The following is an 18,762-nucleotide window of genomic DNA, read 5'->3' as shown; positions in this document are numbered from 1 at the left end:
CACTGTCTGACCTCACTGTTTTTCAAAATCTGGCCCTGACTTCATCTGTGTAAAAACAAAAAAAAAAACAGTTAACACTTACTCATCGACATCCTCCTGGACCTCCTTCTCATTTTTGTCTAGAGCCTGAAACTCTCGCTCTCTGGCCTTCTTCTCTGTCACCTCCTTCCAGTAGTCGTTGAGTTTTAGGCCCAAAGCTCCGAGGGTGAGTCTTGGGAGTAAAAAGAGGAAACAACTGTAAATGTGTTTAAAATAAGATAATGACAGAAAAAGAAATTAAACCTCAGTGACTGAAGATTACGCGATCAAATTACCCCGTTCGCTCTTAACTTTGTACATACAGGATGAAACTATTTATTCCAACTCAACAGCTCATATTCACAAACAAAACGATCAAACAAAAAAAAGCAACGATCTGATTTATTACTGTTCGTTACCTGTACTCTTTGGTGTACTCAAAGTCTTGCTTGTTATGAGCAGGTTTCAGAAAATTGCACTCGATGACACCGATGACGCCGATGCCCGCTCTTAGGCCCGAAGTCTGAAGGAAATTTAAGAGTGACGTTTATTAAGCAGAGGCAGGTACCCAGGGTAGCCCCACAGTATTTGTAACACACAACATTATTTTACTTTACCTTTAGCTGGCAGCCCACTTTCTCATACGCCTTAATGAGACGATTCTTGTGGTACATCATAATCCCATAGTGATCCTTGTTTTTTGGGCTAAGTCCAAAGGTCACCTTCACTTTGTCTTTCTGACAAAAACCAGTTAAGAAAACTGACAAAGTTTAGAATAATGATGCAATTTTCATATAATTAAAGGGATGTTACTAATGTAATTGTTTTAACAGAAAAACATGGAAAAAATGCAACATTGTTCATGCAATTATTATTAATGACTTTATTATTAATTATAGTAGAGTATAACTCTTATCCTACCCCTGAGGTCTGGTTTGTTGCATGCATTCATATATTAGATAGGCAAACAGATAAAGTTTCGATCAAAAATTCGGTTTTGTGGGCGCTGAACCGATCACTGGCACGATAACACAAAACCCCAGTTTCAAAATCTCAGTTCTCTAGAAGACATGAAAAGATTAAAAAAATAATAATAACTAGATATGAGACCGCATGAACTGGCACTGTGAAGCTTGTTTGGATTTTCCCTTCATGAACATCTGTTAAGCACCAAAAGTGTGTTTAAACTTTTTCACCAGACCCCAGTAAAGTAACACAGATGCTTCATCTCCAACAGTCACACGAATCCCACTTCCTGTTTACACTTGAATTTGGCTGTTACACACACACATAGCGTAAGGATACACTGAAGTGGGGTTTATAGACGTCATGCTCAATGTGTATCAGCCTCTTCGCTACCAGTTTGGCCTGAATCTTCTTCCCCCTCAGTATGATCTGTGTCCTCGGCTTCAGATACAGGATACTGAGGTAGGCCTGCGATAAACATGCAAGCAAATAAAACGGACAAGGTGAAAAAAAAGAAAATAAGCGAGGCTTAAAACTGAAAACGCTAAATATGAAATACTCTTTTGTCGGTTGAAATCCACTCGTGAACGCACATTTTTCACCAGCGGGTTTATTTTTTAATCTCGAAACATGAAAAAAAGATGATTTACAAACAAAAAGTGAACTCTTAGAATTTGCGAATTATCATTTAAAACCTGCAAAAAAACAATTTTTTAAATGAAACTGGGGCAGTGTTACTACAAAACCACAAGGTTGACAGTTTGTCTACAGTAGTGTGGAGGTACTCAGTGTCTGCCAAAAAGTGGAAGACACTCTTACACCCAGCCCCCAACACACACAGCACTTGTATGGCTAAACCCACACGTAAACCACAACCACTACACCCTGAATTTTTCTCTAACCCTGATCACAACCTTTAACACTAAAACATGTCCCCAAGCCCTGACAAATATTAATATTATGGACCACAGAGGCTCTAACATAATAACAGATGGTAAAGTGTTTTTTTACCCACTCACCCTGAGACTGTAATGCATGTCTGGGATGTTCTGCTCAGTTCTCAAGGATCCGCTATTCTTCAGCCCCTTCTTCAACTCTTCGATCTGAATCTCAGGCAAACGAAAGTCATTCGGATCGGTCTCAAAGTCGAGCTCCATCTTACCGTCTTTAGCTCTTCGGGATAGCACGAAAGAAAGCAGCTGTTAGAACATGTAATTGTGTTTCACTGCACACGCTGTAACGGCTGTCTAGAAAGCTCCGCAGATGGCTTTGCAAGACTTTTCATTAATTGGGAACGATTTGCAACACAAAGTTTCTGTATGGCTTCACCTCCTGTGTCTAATTACTATGATTTGAATCACAGGGCAATACTTGAAATGCTGGATGATTATACTCATTGTGGTGACCCCTCTCTCTCCAGCATGAAGAGGAAGTGAAATAGGAGGTATGACAAACCTGACCTGGTTCTTTTTGGCACTTTACAAGAACCTGACTTCAATCGACCATTTATCTCTAAGAAATTTAGTTGAAGGGGGAAAAGAGAGAATTCAAAGCTTCAATTTAGGAGGTTCTCTGTTCTCCATTTGAATGTGGGTCACTTTGCATAGATTTGCCTAGAACCATGCTTATACAAATACTACATGTGTGTTTTTGTACCCACTTGCCTCCCTCTGATACTGACTGTGCTTGCACACTCCTCAGTGTCATGTGGTATTTTCAACCAATGGTCACAACACGCCAACTTGGAAACTCTAACCGAGATGTTTTGACTTGACTGACACTAAAGAAACAGCGCAATAAGGTCTGCGCTAATCTGCTTTGTTGTACAGAGTTCGACAAAATGATTGACATCGTGACAGTTATCTAACACGATTACAGATTTCACACATTTGGCTTTATCAAACTGCTAGTGGTGGAAGGGAGATGTTTATCGTGTGGAACACTCTTATCTTACCACGTTTCAACTTTTAATGTAACACGAACATGTGATTCTGACCTGCGGATGTTCCAGATTAATATCTTGGTGCCTTTTTTGGAGGGAATCGAGTCAAAATGTGAATGTATCTGCTCCAGGGATTTGACGATCGAGTGGTCGAGGACGGCCGTCAGACTGGCCTGTGAATCCTCGGTCACAACTAATAACTGTAACACCGAATTAAGGTCAGAACATAAGGGAGCGTGTATGGTAATAAACACATATACATAATATATTTGTTTCTTGTTATCTGCCTTAAACCTGGCCTGCCTATTTTAATTCATGTCACCCCTTGCCCACCGCCGCCACCCACACACCCTGTGCCATTCAAATGATCTCATCAGTTCTCACACTAAAAAAAATCAGGAAGTCATACTGATGTAGAACGCCTACGCATCAGCAAATTCACACAGTAAACCTAATATTGTATCCTAACATTTCCCAGTCCCTTTGTGAAGGATATTGGTTTGCTGGTTGAAAGGGACAATGGGGACGATGACAGCCTGGGCTTTAATGCTTTCCAGGTAGGTCTGCGACAGCATCCCCACGGTCTGACAGCCGCCGTTCTTGGTGAAGATGAGCGCGTCACGCCCCAAGCGCATGGAGCCCGACTTAAAGCCGTTGCCGTAAACCCCGATGGCCTGCTGACTGGCCTTACCCGAGCCCTTCTCTGTAAAACCAAAGCTGGACACAAAAGCGAGCAAGTGTTAATTATCGAACACTGAGAAGCAAGCTGAGAAGACGAAACTAGCCTAATGTGTGAATGTGACACAAAGTGGCACGTGTGAGACCACAGTTGGAAACTGCGCGTGTGTGTCTGCGGGTTAAATGCAGAAAAGAGGAACACAATCGGTACGCAGCACTACTGTGTCTTTCTATGTTTCTTTTTTTCCTTGTGTGTGAACTTCGCACGTGTCTCACCTGAGCATCTTGTGCAGTTTGTTGGGGGTCATGCCGCTGCCGTTATCGATGAAAGACAGACAGAGGTGATCCGTTTCATGAACTACATCTATCCAGAACTGTTTAGCGCACACACCGGGGTCTGAGGCATTGTCTAGAAGACGACACAGAAAATTGGAAATAAGAAAAACAAGAGAAGCACATGGGATGGCTAGTTTCTTTAATGCCTTCCTTATATTTTTTTACAAGGTGAACTTCCTGCAGGCATAGTCAAAGTGATACTGCACATTATAGATCAGCTGCAGGAAGAAAAATCATTAGATCTACAACTCCACTGCTGATCTCTGAACGCTTCTGCATGTGCTGTAATCTATACTTCAATGTGGGGCACAGCCACCAATTGCGTCACACCATAATCAACAAACATCGAACATACGGAGTTTGGAACTTTCTGCAGGGTTATTGCGAATTACTGCGCGCTTATTCCAAGAAGCACGTGACTCCCTTTGTTGTTTCTAAACTTTATCCTGTACTTTCACGTGGGACAGTAGTGCGAATGCATTTCTACAGCGCACTCCCTTCGCTGTTCCGGTTTTTAAAAAAGCCTCAGCAGCCAACAGACGGTCAGCACGTCTGAACCAATGAGAGCGCACAGAGTGGAGGAATGGCAATGTTGACAGCCCAGACACGATCCACTTATGTCACATGAAGGCGCAAATAAACTACTGCTGCATATTTACCAATAAGTTTGATATGTATTTTGTCAAAAATAATCCAAACTGATTCTGTTAATGCTCACGAGAAGTAAGAGTAGAAAACTGCAGAAAACCTCACTGCAGTTGAGCAGTTACTAATATCTCAGCACTATGATTTCAAACTGCAGAGCGTTAAAGGAACGAGCTCCTCTATCCTTACTTTACGACGGGATTATTACCACAACACAGCGTCTGCAGCTGCCAGCACACGTCTTTAGGCGTGTGAGCGCAAACTCGTGAAAGCGGAAGTCCGTTCGGTCCATTAGCACCAACACAAATGTCTGCTCAACACGCCGACTTTGTGCGCGACAGCGGAAGAGCGGTGCGAAAGAAACCATGAAAAGCTGCATAGACAGGTGCACAAGTGGAGCGTTTCTGTATTATGCCTCAAATTTCTTATTGCCTACCTATTAATTCTGCCACCGCGCTGAAAGGCCAGGTATGACTTGTGGAGTTGCTGTTCAGGAAGGAAGGACTCATCTGGAAATTAAAAAAATAAGTTAAACTTTCACTTGAGCGAGCCGCTGTAGCGAACGTTTTCTAAAGTGTCGAAACAAATACGAATCCTCTACAGCAAATATCTGAAATACTTACAGAACTCAGGCGAATCCCATGCTCACTTAACCTCGCCATGTTTTGCGTCTGAATATTTTGCTTCTCGTCGTGTGAGCTCTCCGTGCGCAGGTACGTAGCCACACAGAGCAGTGGGCGCGTCCTCGGGGCCGCTGTCAAAGGAAGTCAGCCGAAGTCGCGCTTCGAGCAGTCTGAAAGAGACACAGCTGAGGTATTTCTTTCTGCAGATCTTATGTTAACATGACGTTTTACCAAGTTCTTGCATTTATTACCAAGTTGATTTATTGTTACTTTGTTATAACGCGTGTTTGAAATGGGCTGTTTTTTTCCATTCAAAAATTATAAGAATTCAGTTGCAGAATCAGCTAAATGCTTACAGTAAATGGCCGCTGTATTAGGCACACCTCCTTAACTACTCATTAAAACAGATCTGACCTGCTGAAGGTTCAACTCGGGCATCAAAATAGGGAAGAGACGTGATATAAGTGACTTTGAATGTGGCTTGGTGCCATATGGGCTGGTCTGAATATCTGAGGTTGTACTGAGAATTTCCCATACAACTTTCTCTTTACTGAACGTTTACTGAATGGTCTGAAAAGGGGGGGAAAAAAATCTGTGTTCAGCAATTCTCTGCTGCTCACAGCGGTTCAAGTGTCTCGTTGATGCCAGAGGAGAGTGGCCGTGCTGACAGGAAGGCACAATGCAGACAATCCAAATAATCACTTGTAACAACAAAGGTATGAAGAAGAGCACATGGAACCTTAAAGAAGATCGACTGCAGCAGCAGAAGACCACACCGGGTGCCACTCCTGTCAGCTAAGTGCAGCGCCGTGGTTAGCTGATACTAACAGGAAACTGAAGCTGCAGTTCACACCTGCTCACCAGAATTGGACAACGGAAGATTGGAAAAACATTGACTTGTCTGGTGAGTCTCGATTTGTGCTGCAACGTTCAGTAGTTATTTGGTGTAAGCTATGTGAAAGCATGAATCCGTGCTGTATCCTGTCAATGTTTCAGATTGGTGGAGGTGGTGTAATGGTGTGAGGGATATTTTTGGCACACTCTGGCCTCCTAGTACTAGTTTAGCATTGTTCAAAACACCACAGCCTACCTGAGAATTGGTGCTGACTATGTCCATCCCTTTATGACCACAGCGTATCCATCTTCTGATGGCTGCTTCCAACAGGATAACGCGCCATGTTACAAAGCTCAAATCATCTCAAACTGGTTTCTTGAACACAGGTTTGTCGTTACCCATGGGTGTTCAGGGCTCAACTTCCAGATGTTTTTTTAGTACCCTCCGATCTCCCGGCTGAATGAAATGTTTATTAGAGGAAACCTGTATTTAGGTATGTGTTTGCCACAATTTATCTGGGGCGAAGCCCCACTCCCATCTCTGTCCGACCAATCACAGCAGAGCATTCCTCCTTTAGGTCCAACGTCAGCACCTGTTAGCTGTCACTGCTGATTGGTCTGGATCTGACAAACTGGTGGTTGCTAACCAGCTAAAGTACTTCATCAGAAGAAGCTTTTTTTTTTTTAGAAAAAAAAGACAGTGAGGGGGAGACGCAGGTGGAAGGAGGTGCCTCCTGTTGCTACTGTAGCAGACACAGGGCATGAAATGGTCACTGCATTAGATACAAACTCAGGGGGGTGAATTGGTGAAGTGCTTCTGACATGTTCATTGATACAAGTCAAGGTTGCCATTTGTTTCTCACACACTGAGTCAACGATTCACATATATTCCTCACACTTTGTCTGACCTTCATTTTCTTACGTAGGCCTAATCTGAAAAAATAAAATAAAATAAAATAATTTATCATAATAAAGTTATTTAGACCATCAAGAGAAACCTGAGAAAAATACAAATAAATCTATTGATTCTTAAAATCATTCATGCTGCTTAAAGTAATGCCAGGCCTAAACAGCAGCACTTTCTCCTCTCAACCTGCACACGCAGTTGACAATGAGTAACCATGGCTACAGTGAGTAACCCTGGTGACAGGGAGATGCTCTGTACTTCACTCTGAAGCACTCATTCCCATTCCCAATAAAAGAGCTCAGGTTATTATGGCCATTTAAAATGAAGAATGCACATCAGTCAGTTATGTTTTTTCTATAGGAATCATATCAGAGAGGCACAGAAATGAACTCTTCATTTGTGTTATTTACTGTTCCAAGATATGCATGTCTTTGTATACGAAGTCTGCCATAAACAAGATGACTTAGGTCTGTGTAGAATGTTAAGTCCCACATTCACTGTGGATTCATACATGAAATAAAGGAAATGCAGAAAAATAGAAAGCGATGACAAAAATAGCATGAATGAGGCGTGATTGTTAAAACACTGTGTGCCTGTAAACACAGACGTCATTAGGTGGAGAGGGCACATAATGCCATAGAAATAAACATCCTGCAGAACACTGAGTGAAGCACGTCGTGTCTGCCCGCATTAACCCCTTAAGGCCTAGAGTATCATATTTGATACATGAGTTTTGTCAGTTTTGGAGATTTCTGCATCATCAGTGTGATTTTTCCCCTAGTTAAATTACACAGTACATTTTTAACAAATAAAAAAAACCTCACCATGTTTTGGTGAGGTTTTTTTCCCCACAATCCTGATAATGATAAGCATAAGATAATGGATGTATGGATATAGAAAATACAATAAAAATTAAAAACTCATATATGCAAATGAATATTTAATTTTAAAAAAATCAAAAAACACATGATTTGGGCTATAAATCATAATTCATAAATATTGTAACTGTAGCTTTTGATGACAAGAAAATTTTCATATTCTGCATGTTGATATTTGTTGAATGATAAATACAGTGTTTGAGCCCACATATAAACTAAGTCTATACATAACGAGTTAATAACCTAATCGTCAGATCAAAAGTTTGCGATCCAAATTAAATTTGGGTGGCACCTGCTGACTGCTTTCTTTTTAGATCCAGGACATGAAAGTGAGGGGGAGAGAGCAGAGAGGGGGTTAAAAGTGGAGCAGGTTCATTAGACAACAAAAGAGCACAAAGGTGAAAAGAAAAGAAAAGGACGGATGAAATGAGCATTCTAACTAAATAGTGACACAATATGGTCTCACAAATAACTACTTTACTTTAATGTTACATTTTTTAAAGGTTTTATACTGCTGCTTAAAGTTAAAAAAATGGTGAGGAACTCAAATTGCACTGATTATTTATTTGTGTCATCCTGTGGCATGTTAGTCTTTGGCATATATTAGTTTTTCTTTGAATTTAGTAAATAGCTTTAAGAGTGGCACTGCTACTGAGTGAAAATTCAAAAGCCTTTGAGGCCGGCCTAAACTCCCAGTCTAACAATGCTCTTGAACACAACAGTGAGTTCACTGAACTCAAATGGCCTCTGCAGTCACCAGATTTCAATCCAATAGAGCACCTTTGGAACCTCTGTGGTGAAATGAGAAATGCATCCTGGATGTGCCACCGACAGATTTGCAGCAACTGTGTGATTCTATCAGGCCAATACAGAGTGAAATCTGAGAGCAATGTTTCCACCAGCATGTCGAATCTGTGCCCTGTTGAATTAAGGCAGTGTTGAAGGTAAGAATGGATCTAAAACGATACTAACAAGGGCTACGCAGCAAAGTATATTTTTTTATTCAAATTAAAAAGATTCATTGCTTTACTGTAGAAATATCTTTTTGCCAACAGCCATAATTGTAGAATCAATATTATATTTTATTAAATATATGTGTTGTAGGATAGGCTTAATCACTGATGACATATTTCCTTTCGTTCCCAGGCCATAAAATACTACTGTTTATGACACACATTACCTTGGGTGTAACGCAGTGATGCGTGTGTCATGGCAATAGTGACAGGGGTTTCACTCCTAACTTGTATTTCAAATCAAACCACAACCTTTCTGTAAACCTAACCGAAATGAAAATTAAACTGTAAGTGAAAGAGGACACAAACCACAGCTTCTGGTCATGATTGATTGGTTTGTATTAGAAACAGAGGCTTCAGCTTTATTATAGCCAAACACGTTTTATAACCGTCAGTTGCAAATGTACAGTAATTTACAAACCAGCTATTGACCAAACAGTAAGCAGCAATAATAATGACTGTTGTAATACACTGTTAACTAAAGTTAGCAATTCATTTTTATTAACAGTGGCATTATAAAGTGTTACGAAGTCTTTTTGCATTTAGGAAAATCTGCCGTGTTAACACACAAACTTAAAAATGGGTCAGAATCATTATTGCAAATCTGCACAGTGGATGAACGTGGCATACAAGAATATTTGAAGAAGCAGTTAATGGTAAACACGGAGTAATTATCTTTTATTTATTGGCATTTTTCTTTAGAATGCATGAGATTGATTTATCCCAGCTTTTATTAAGAAATGATAAACTATGTATTTAATTAAACATTTGGGATTTAGGAGGTGTTGCAATGTTTTACCAACCGTGGCTCTTATTGTAGTGGTTTACACATTTGCCTACCAAACAAAAGATCTCTAGTTATTTTTCCTGGAAGGAGATGGAAGTTTCTTTGTGGTTGCATGAGGAAGGGCATGTGGCATAAAACTCTGCCAAATCAAACATGTGGAGCTACCCACTGTGGCAATCCCTTGAGAATAAGAGAGCAGCTGAATGTAGCTAAAGCAGGGGTTCTTAACCTTGTTGGAGGTACCGAACCCCACCAGTTTCATATGCGCATTCACTGAACCCCTCTTTACTGAAAAATAAAATGTGATTTTTTTCAAATTCAAGACATAGATATGTTTTTTACTGGTGCACAAAATGAGCCGTGCATGTCACGGCGGAGGCTCTGCCGAACCCCTGAGACCGACTCACCGAACCCCCAGGGTTCGATCGAACCCAGATTAAGAGCCTCTGAGCTAAAGAAACTTCTTCTTCTTCTGTAATGTTTTACTAACTATTTTTGACGGCAAACCCCTCCCCCAACCATCCCATTGATGGTTTTAAACTGTAAACTGATAAGACATGGGATGACGTAAGAATGCAGACAGCTCAGAAAACATGAGCTGACTGCTTCAACCAGTTTAACTGGTTCCTGTTGAATTTGTTTTTCTCAGGTTTATCTGCTCAGTATTAGCTACTCAAGCTTGTTGCAATACACTGTCTGTTAACTAATTCGTGCACCTGTTAATTTAACTAGAAATTTAAATTGCATCTTCCTTCAAAAATCAATCTGCTGTCAATTGATTTTGCCTCTGCGGTTGAGAACAGTTCAAGAACTCATTTCAACTTGTTTACATTTAAGTAATTGGATACCAACAACCTGCTTAATCAGAATAAGCCCTGATTACTCTGTGCAGTTGTCTGGACCTTCTTTTACACTCCGTTGTTGTTATACTCCCAAAAATATTTGCTCACTAGAAATGCAAGATGGCAAAGTGTAGATCACTTAGTTAAAGGTATATTGGCACAAAATAATGAAAGAGTTGTCAGTGATTTTCTTTAAAGACAACAGGATACCCAGAAAAAGAATAATGTAGCAGAGACATTGTTTCTTTTTTTCTTTTATTATCTCTAACACGGCGAGCTTCAACAGCTCAGTCTCTTGTCGCATGAAAAAGTCCCCATCTTTGGTCTCCACTGTTGGAACGTCCCAGTTTTTCTTTCCATCCATTCACTATTGCAAAATAATCCTCTTCAGAAAATTCCTGCAGGGAAAAGATACAGGTGTGTTGGATGGCACACTAAAGGAGGAATTTAGCTTTCTGTCGTAACACAATTATGAAGGTGCAATCTTTGACACACTGTGTGAACTTTGTGGTTGTGCATTCCCACCTTAACGAATTCATCTTTAACGGCCTCTGCTCTCTGCAGCTCTGTCTTAATCACTTTGATGAACTGGGCTGTGCGGTCTTCGGCTCGAACTTTGCTGAAACCAGCCTCCTGAATGAACTGTAGATGGGGAGGCAGAGGAGGGATTAAGCAGTGTGGGGACAGCACCATCAACAGATGGACTGCAGTAGTACATACATACAAAGTCTGTATTCTCTGGACATAATGGTAAATGGCCTGCATTTGTATAGCGCTTTACTCAGTCCCTAAGGACCCCAAAGCGCTTTACACTACATTCAGTCATCCACCCATTCACACACACATTCACACGCTGGTGATGGCAAGCTACATTGTAGCCACAGCTGCCCTGGGGCGCACTGACAGAGGCGAGGCTGCCGGACACTGGCGCCACCGGGCCCTCTGACCACCACCAACCATAATGTTGGAAAATTTGGCTTCTAAACACATCTCTGGGATTTATGTATTTATGAAGCAATAATGCACGGATTCCAGCATACAGTATATGTGAAAAACTATTATAAGCAGATTTAGCAGCTTTCTCTATTTATTTTGACTAAGGTAAAACAATTTGAGTTTGTAGTTTTACTCATAAGTGGATTAGTGCACTGCTTATACTGTTAAACAGGATTTTGAATTGCAAAAACAGAAAATATAATCTACATATCAGAAAAGAGTCCAAAGTTTTAAACTACTAGCATTTTTATACACGAGTATTTTTACCTTGCCATACTCTGAAGGTGTATACAGGACATAGCCTCTTTGTTTCGCATAGGCCTCGAATGCTGGGGTCCAGGGCTTCTTCCCACAGCAATAGTCACTGATAAGCAACTGTCCGCCTGGCTTTAACCATGACTGGATATCAACAAGAACAAGATGTTTCTTACATTTAGTGCTGTATCATTTTTTCTCTACAAATTACAAGAAATGTTGGGAAATTCATGAATTGAAACCATTTAGACTTAAAGAGATGCACACATGGAAGCGTTTGAAGAGGGCTAGTTTATCATCTATGTGCAGGATTGTGTCTCTGCTGTAGATCACATCAAAGGAATCTTCTGGAAATGTCCTTTTTGTAGCATCGGCAACCTCAAACCGCACCTGAGGAACAGTAAATACCATTAAAGATTTGGAAATAAATCATTAGTCCAGCCATTAACTTTGGTAAAATGGTAAATGGCCTGTATTTATATAGCGCTTCACTAGTCCCTAAGGACCCCAAAGCGCTTTACACATCCAGTCATTCACCCATTCACACACTGGTGATGGTAAGCTACATTGTAGCCACAGCCACCCTGGGGCGCACTGACAGAGGCGAGGCTGCCGGACACTGGCGCCACCGGGCCCTCTGACCACCACCAGTAGGCAACGGGTGAAGTGTCTTGCCCAAGGACACAACAACCGAGACTGTCCAAGCCAGGGCTCGAATCGGCAACCTTCCGATTACAAGGCGAACTCCCAACTCTTGAGCCACAATCGCCCCCATTGGTGTTGCAATCAACAGAATAACATACGTACTGATGGAACGTTCTCGACTTTTGCCCTCTCTATTGCAATGTCCACCATGTTGTCTGACAGATCCAAGCCGAGCACTTCCACTCCAAATGCCTGAAAAAAATCACATAATAATTGCCACAGTTATAGCTTTTACAATAATGATAAGTGCCCTAAAATCAACATTGTAAGTGTGGCCTGAGACTTTGTTGCTCTTACCTTTGCCATGTAGAAGTCTCCTCCACCAATGCCACAACCAACATCCAGAACCTTCTGTCCTGGCTTCAGGTTCAGCAGGTCCACAAACTCCTGTTAGCACAAAAATGTTTTCTTTGATTTAGCCTGGCTTTGAGGACAACTTTGTAAAGGTTATTCTGGCTACAAACTTTTATTTCATAGTTACTGAGGCCACTACGGTGTACATTTTAGGACAGGGGTGTCCAACTCCAGGCCTCAAGGGCCGGTGTCCTGCAGGTTTTAGATAACACCTTGGGTCAACACACCTGAATCAAATGATTAGTTCATTACCAGGCCTCTGGAGAACTTCAAGACATGTTGAGGAGGTATTTTAGCCATTTAAATCAGCTGTGTTGGATCAAGGACACATCTAAAACCTTGGACACCCCTGTTTTAGGACATCCGCAGATCTCAGGAAAAACATCCTCAGACATAAGCTCAAAACAGCCTCTGGCATCAGACTAAAATGTCTAAAAAAATGGCATCAGATGACATAGACCTTCGTGGCCCACCCTATCCCAGAATTCATTACGATTTTAAGGTTGAAGAAACTTTTTGGAAAAAATGGTGACCGGTTTAAGCAAAACAGTCCAGAAATAAACTTTTAAGTGCTGAGTTTTATCAAATGTTCAGCAGAGAAGAATCCTAAAAAGCCGAACTGAGCTAACTTTTGGCCAACTTAATGCGGCACAGGTCCTGCGTGCTTTGGTTGGTTGGTTGGTTAGTTGGCTAGTTAGTTTTCTGCTGAAGCTGCGTCTGTTTTCCAGTGTGAAGCCAAATGTACTTAAATGTTTTGGGAAAAAACGAGCAGACGGTTGACTTTTTAAGGTAAGTGTGTTCACCAGGACCAAACATGTGACCCGTGAACTGTGGTAAGGAAACAGACTGATGTAACCAGGATGTGCTGAAGTCATATTTACATAAGCTCTCATCCTGTATAGAGCAAATAATAATAATAAGACAGAGAGTTAATAGAGAAGTCCTTCTCTTGTTTTTATGCTGTTTTTGGCATGCTTATATCATACAATCTGAGCCTGTCACCTTTGTCATAAAGCCCACATTTCTGCAGGATTCTATATTCTGTTTAGTTTTTTTCTCTCTGATTACAATATATAAAATATATTAATGTGATTCTATGAGAAAATTGTGCTTTCATCTGAAAGTTAACAGATATTTGATTTAATTTTCTGCTTTTGCTGTCAACTGCTGTGAGAGGTGACTGTACAGAGGCTTTCCACCCCTGATGAAATAAAGGGAAACTCATCCAACTTTGATAATGGTTTGATTTATCCAGAATATTTAGTTAAAATATTGTTCTCGTCAAAGTATGATTGTGTTAGTTTCAGTGGGAAAAGTATGCAGATCTTTGAAATAAAGACTTCAAAGAGCTACAAAAATTGTACGTTCATAAACTTAAAGTGTGTTGTATAGTATTCTATATAAGAAGTCATGTGTCTGTATCATCTTTCTCCTGTTAGATGCTCCCTTTTATTTATAATAAAATATCAATAACTTAAGACGTATTTGTACCTTCAAAATGAAATGAGACTAGTCTTGTGAGCTACACTAGCAAACTACTTTACTAACTAAAGTTAAGATAACTGTTAGCTAAAAGGACTCGGCCCATGGCTGTGGTGTTCTCAGCTCATACGCAGATGAAACATCACAATTTTCTGCAATAAAAGTAAAATAAATTACATAAAATAAAGATTTTCTCTATTTCAGTCATTCACCTCGGCTCTAGCTGATATCGTTGCGGTTGCTAGACAACAGGAGAAGTGCATCTTAGGCGAGATCTTTCAATTTAACAGCCGCTCGCTTCCAGTCTTTGCAGCCTTTGAAGGCGTAGACCGGGTAGGCCAGGTCCTTTGAAGGATTCATTCTTTTTTCTTTTCTTTTTTTTTTTACATTAACTTTCAGAGACATCAAATCAAAATGTATTTCTATAGCACATAATAACACAACAAAGTTGACCAAAGTGCTTCACAGTCGGTCAGAGCAATAGCATAAGACAGAAACAATTTGAAACAAAAACTAGCCATGAAATAACATACAAGTTTGAAGCAAAAGCCAGACTAAAATAGCAAGTTTTAAGACACAATTTAAAAGACTGGATGGACTCGGAGGAATGGCGCTAAGACAGCAAAGGCCTGATCAGCTCTGGACTTCAGACGAGACCTCGGTTGCATCAGGAGCTTTTGATTGGAAGATCTAAGTGCCTTATTAGGGATATACAATTGAAGGAGTTTGCATAGATAGCTGGGAGGCAAATTATTTAAAATGTTAAAGGTAAGCAAAAGAATTTTGAAATTGACACGATAATCAACAGGGAGCCACTGTAGGTTGGCTAAAACTGGTGTGATGTGGGCATAATTTCTAGTACAGTACCAGTTAAGAGACGCGCAGCTGCGTTTGACATTTAAAAAATAATTCAAAGAAAAAAAATATTACACCTGAACACAACTTGAAGAGCTACCACAAAGGGTCTGAATGAAACTGCCATTTAATGCAAATTCTGCACCAGACGCTCAGAAGTCTGAATACTTACTGAAGCATGCAGTTTTCTGTGTTATTTTCTGTAATTGTGTTTCTAACTCAAAATCATATCTTTGCATTTTACTTGTTAAATTTCCTTCCAAGAAGCACTTATCATTTGCATCCAGCCATATTATTTGGGATTTGCCTACCTTGGTGGTGCTAGGCCCTCCTGTGCTGACGTAACCAGCCCCAAACATCTTCTCATAGCGCAGGATGCCACGTTTGGTGTACTGCTGGTTGTCCAGGAATTGCTGGAAGGTTTTGAATCCATTCTGGCTGTTCGAGGAGCGAGTGACCTTCTCTAGCAACCAGCAGATTTGATTTGGATTGTTTTTCATCTGTAAGTGTTGGATGGATGAGAAGGTGACAGAGATAAGTAGTAGTAAAATGGGTTAACTACATGTCCACACACCAGCATCAGAAACTGCCATGTGCTTTTTTCAATCTTAATATGACTCAAATGTCTCTACCTCAACGTAGGTCTGAACTCTCCTTTTCAAGACAATGTCGAAACCAAACGTTTGGCCCTCTTTTGGCTCCGTCACTTGCACTGTTGTAGTCATGTGGCTATAATGTGCCTCAGTACGGTAGCAGGTGGGGTTGAAATCCCTCTTATTGTCACCTTGGTAGAAAATTATGAATGAAAACAAACTAATCTCCATGGAGCATAGAAAGTGAGCAGTTAAAAGAAGGAGTACAGACATCTAATTAAATCTTTTAAATCTTCATACAATCTTTCTTAAGTTACCTTCATTTACCATAAAGGTTTAAACATTGAATTTAATTCCGCATCTGTACCTGACCGGTGGTTGCAGGACTCTCTGAAAAACAGAAAGCCTCCAGGCTTCAGCCAGGTAAGCATTTTTTGCATAACCGAATTCAGCTCCTCGTCACTCAAATACATCAGTAGCCAGTTGGAGAAGATAAAGTCAATGCTGAGGAAAAAAAGCATTATTCTTTTAACAAAGTAACCAACAGTATTTTCAGGATATAACAAATAAAGCTGTGTGTGTCGTCTCTCTGCCTTTCAAGACTGGCTCCTTTCAGAGTTACTATTTCCACTTGTACACCTATGATGTGTGCTGGAAACAGTGACCTTTTAACTTATGTTTCATTTTGGGGAAGTGGACAAAGTTGTGGTGAATGTGTATTGTGGCCATAGTACTTCTGCCTTTTCAATGCACTGGGATTCATGATAGCATACGCAACAGTTAAGGCAGTTTCTACTAAATGCTCCTCCTAAGATGCCTGTGGCTTGGAAACTGCAGACTCTCCCCCTCTAGACTATTTGATCTGTGGACCATAGCTGACAAAAGGGGTAATTCTTCGCTCTCTGCATGTTTAAGGTCCCATAGGGACACTGCAGATGTGCACGTGCAAGCCCTCAAAGAGAAAGCTAGAAGCAGGATGTAGGAAGATAGATTTCATGGAAAAAATGTGTCATTTCATTTCACTTAAAAGGGCAAATGTCAGCTTTATCGTTTTCCAAGGTAAGCCTCTGCTGAAGCCACTTCTGCGTATGTTAAATATACTCATTTTATGACAGTTTATCCAGCTGTTCTTGAGATAATTCAGAATCAGGCCAGTAGACCAGCTGACTCACTGTAGTGCCATTCATCGAACCACGCCATTAGTGAGGTTAAATATTAACGACGGTATCTTAACACGCACCTGTTTTGGGGAACATCCAGCTTTGTGACATCAGCTTGGAGGAAGGTACCATTGCTATGGTGGCCATTTTTCTGCCTGTTCTTCTCTATAAAACTTTCCATGAAGTCCACAGCAGTCACATGGGCTGCCTTGGTCAGCAGGTGCTTGGTGTAACGACTGGATGCAAACATAAGAATATAAAATGATCTGTAAGTTCAGTTTCTCCATGCCATTTTAAACATTTATTAAATATTACAGTACCCCATTAGCTTATACTTCTTCTACTAAATCCCTGTCTTTTAAAGCACTGACTTTCTTGTCTTCTTGTACTGTTTTCCCAGAATTCTAAGTCTATTGCAGCTGTGTGCTCACCCAATTCCTGCTCCCAGCTCCAGCACTTTGCATCCCTCCAGGCGAGGCAGCATGGAGAGGATCTCTGGCAGCTCATGCTGAGTCAGTTCTTTGGCACGAGAATCCAGCATCATCTCCTCCACTGTAGCAGCCTTAGAGTGCTCCTTCCAAAACTCTGTCATATTGCTACGAACTATCATAAGAGAACACACAGGGTTGGCAAGAAGCTAGATATGAGTGTAAGTGGGCGTGTGCGTGTGGACACTAATAATGATGGCAATGCAGTTACAATTTATGAATGTGCAATTAAGATTTAATTCCCATGGGATGATGTGTCAAAGTTCAAGGGTACCTGTCTGTGAATCATCTATCAAGTATATGACAAAAAAGAAGTGATCATCAGGTTAATCGTGTTACTTCTAAGTTATTTAAGATGTAAATTATTTATTTATTTATTTTTAAAGAGAAAAAACAATCTGAGTTCCTTTAACTCACTAAAAATGTGAGCTTTTGGAAAGTTTGACAAATGTTCATATAAAGGGCTCTACCCCTTAGGCTAAAAATTCTTCTGAGATAAACCCCCACAAACACTCGGCGGCCACACAGATTAACCATTAATCTAACCTGATTAAGCAATCCCAAAACACTCATTTGCCACATAGACAAAAGATTAAACCAGAATCAGTTTCATATTACACTCGTTCGCTGTCACAGTTTGCAAAGTTTGGTTTTGTTTGCTTTTGTTAATAAGACGCGCTGTTATTTCCACAACAGGTTTTAGCTGGCTTTTGTCAAAAGACAGATTATACTACAGTTGTTCCACAACGCCCCTCCACCCACCTGAAACCCCCCATTCATTCTTTAATTTTACAGAAATCCAAGAAAACCATGTACAGTAATGTGCACAAGCATATAAGACAGTAAACATCAGGCTACCGCTTTCACTCACAAATTTCCCCATGTGCTTTACACCAGAGACACACTCATCCACAGGCTAAATGACGGCAACGTGGCAAAGTGGAATCTAAGATTCCAGTGACAAGGTGATAACAGGGTGAGAGACAATCTTCATGGTCCTTTTTTGAGGGATAACTGCAGGTTAAAAGAAAATCATTTGACAGCTTTGTTCAAATCACCATCACATTCCAGCACAGAGCTCACAGTAGGATTACTCCCACCAGTTGAGTGAACAATTACAACACAATAACACAGCAGCTCAAACAAAATCCAAACTTTGGTGTAATCAGCTCCCTCTGGCTTAAATCAACTTTTCAAGAAAGTTTCACAGTAGTAAATGAATAAATGAATAAATAAAATGAATACATTTGATCTGCTCATACCTTTGTCCATTGTGGTTTTTGGTTGATTATTGTAAAATGAATCTATGAAGTGAGAAATCAGTCTGATGATTAACGATCCTCGTTATTGTAGGAAGGTATAATTAGTAATCTCCTATATGACAGACAGCAGATGTCACTTCGCG

General features: G+C 40.5%; 2 protein-coding genes and 1 long non-coding RNA gene across 4 annotated transcripts in view; 1 reads left to right on the top strand and 2 right to left on the bottom strand.

The window, feature by feature from the left end:
• LOC146524787 (MORC family CW-type zinc finger protein 3) overlaps positions 1-5,337 on the bottom strand; it is a 15,825-nt gene extending 10,488 nt beyond the window's left edge. Inside the window, exons 1-10 of the mRNA XM_085173781.1 lie at positions 5,209-5,337; positions 5,022-5,094; positions 3,881-4,013; positions 3,423-3,643; positions 2,981-3,128; positions 2,004-2,157; positions 1,324-1,452; positions 636-755; positions 438-541; positions 83-211 (exon numbers count right to left, since the gene is read on the bottom strand). Coding sequence (XP_085029907.1) covers positions 83-211; positions 438-541; positions 636-755; positions 1,324-1,452; positions 2,004-2,157; positions 2,981-3,128; positions 3,423-3,643; positions 3,881-4,013; positions 5,022-5,094; positions 5,209-5,247 — 1,250 coding nt within the window. The 5' untranslated portion in view covers positions 5,248-5,337. The remainder of the gene's footprint in view (positions 1-82; positions 212-437; positions 542-635; positions 756-1,323; positions 1,453-2,003; positions 2,158-2,980; positions 3,129-3,422; positions 3,644-3,880; positions 4,014-5,021; positions 5,095-5,208) is intronic.
• Positions 5,296-14,763, top strand: LOC146524786 (uncharacterized). The gene is made up of 2 exons (XR_014876325.1): positions 5,296-5,398; positions 5,925-14,763. It is a non-coding gene; the product is annotated as an uncharacterized LOC146524786 (long non-coding RNA).
• On the bottom strand, positions 10,708-18,762 carry pmt (phosphoethanolamine methyltransferase). 2 transcript variants are annotated; one of them, XM_085173806.1, is made up of 13 exons: positions 18,620-18,762; positions 18,229-18,371; positions 17,301-17,472; positions 16,950-17,105; positions 16,077-16,213; positions 15,749-15,900; positions 15,428-15,616; positions 12,723-12,812; positions 12,528-12,617; positions 11,988-12,110; positions 11,733-11,864; positions 10,995-11,111; positions 10,708-10,867 (listed from the first exon to the last, which is right to left on the bottom strand). In XM_085173806.1, the coding sequence occupies exons 3-13, from the start codon at positions 17,459-17,461 to the stop codon at positions 10,757-10,759; spliced, it is 1,458 nt and encodes a 485-aa protein (XP_085029932.1). In that variant the 5' UTR covers positions 17,462-17,472; positions 18,229-18,371; positions 18,620-18,762; the 3' UTR covers positions 10,708-10,756. The 2 variants fall into 2 exon arrangements, with proteins under 2 accessions (XP_085029932.1, XP_085029922.1); XM_085173796.1 differs by lacking the exon at positions 18,229-18,371 and having other exon boundaries at positions 18,620-18,761.

Source organism: Neolamprologus multifasciatus, chromosome 2 (genome assembly GCF_963576455.1).
Source record: "Neolamprologus multifasciatus chromosome 2, fNeoMul1.2, whole genome shotgun sequence".
NCBI classification, from domain to species: Eukaryota; Metazoa; Chordata; class Actinopteri; order Cichliformes; family Cichlidae; genus Neolamprologus; species Neolamprologus multifasciatus.
This window is presented reverse-complemented; position numbering and strand designations above follow the sequence as displayed.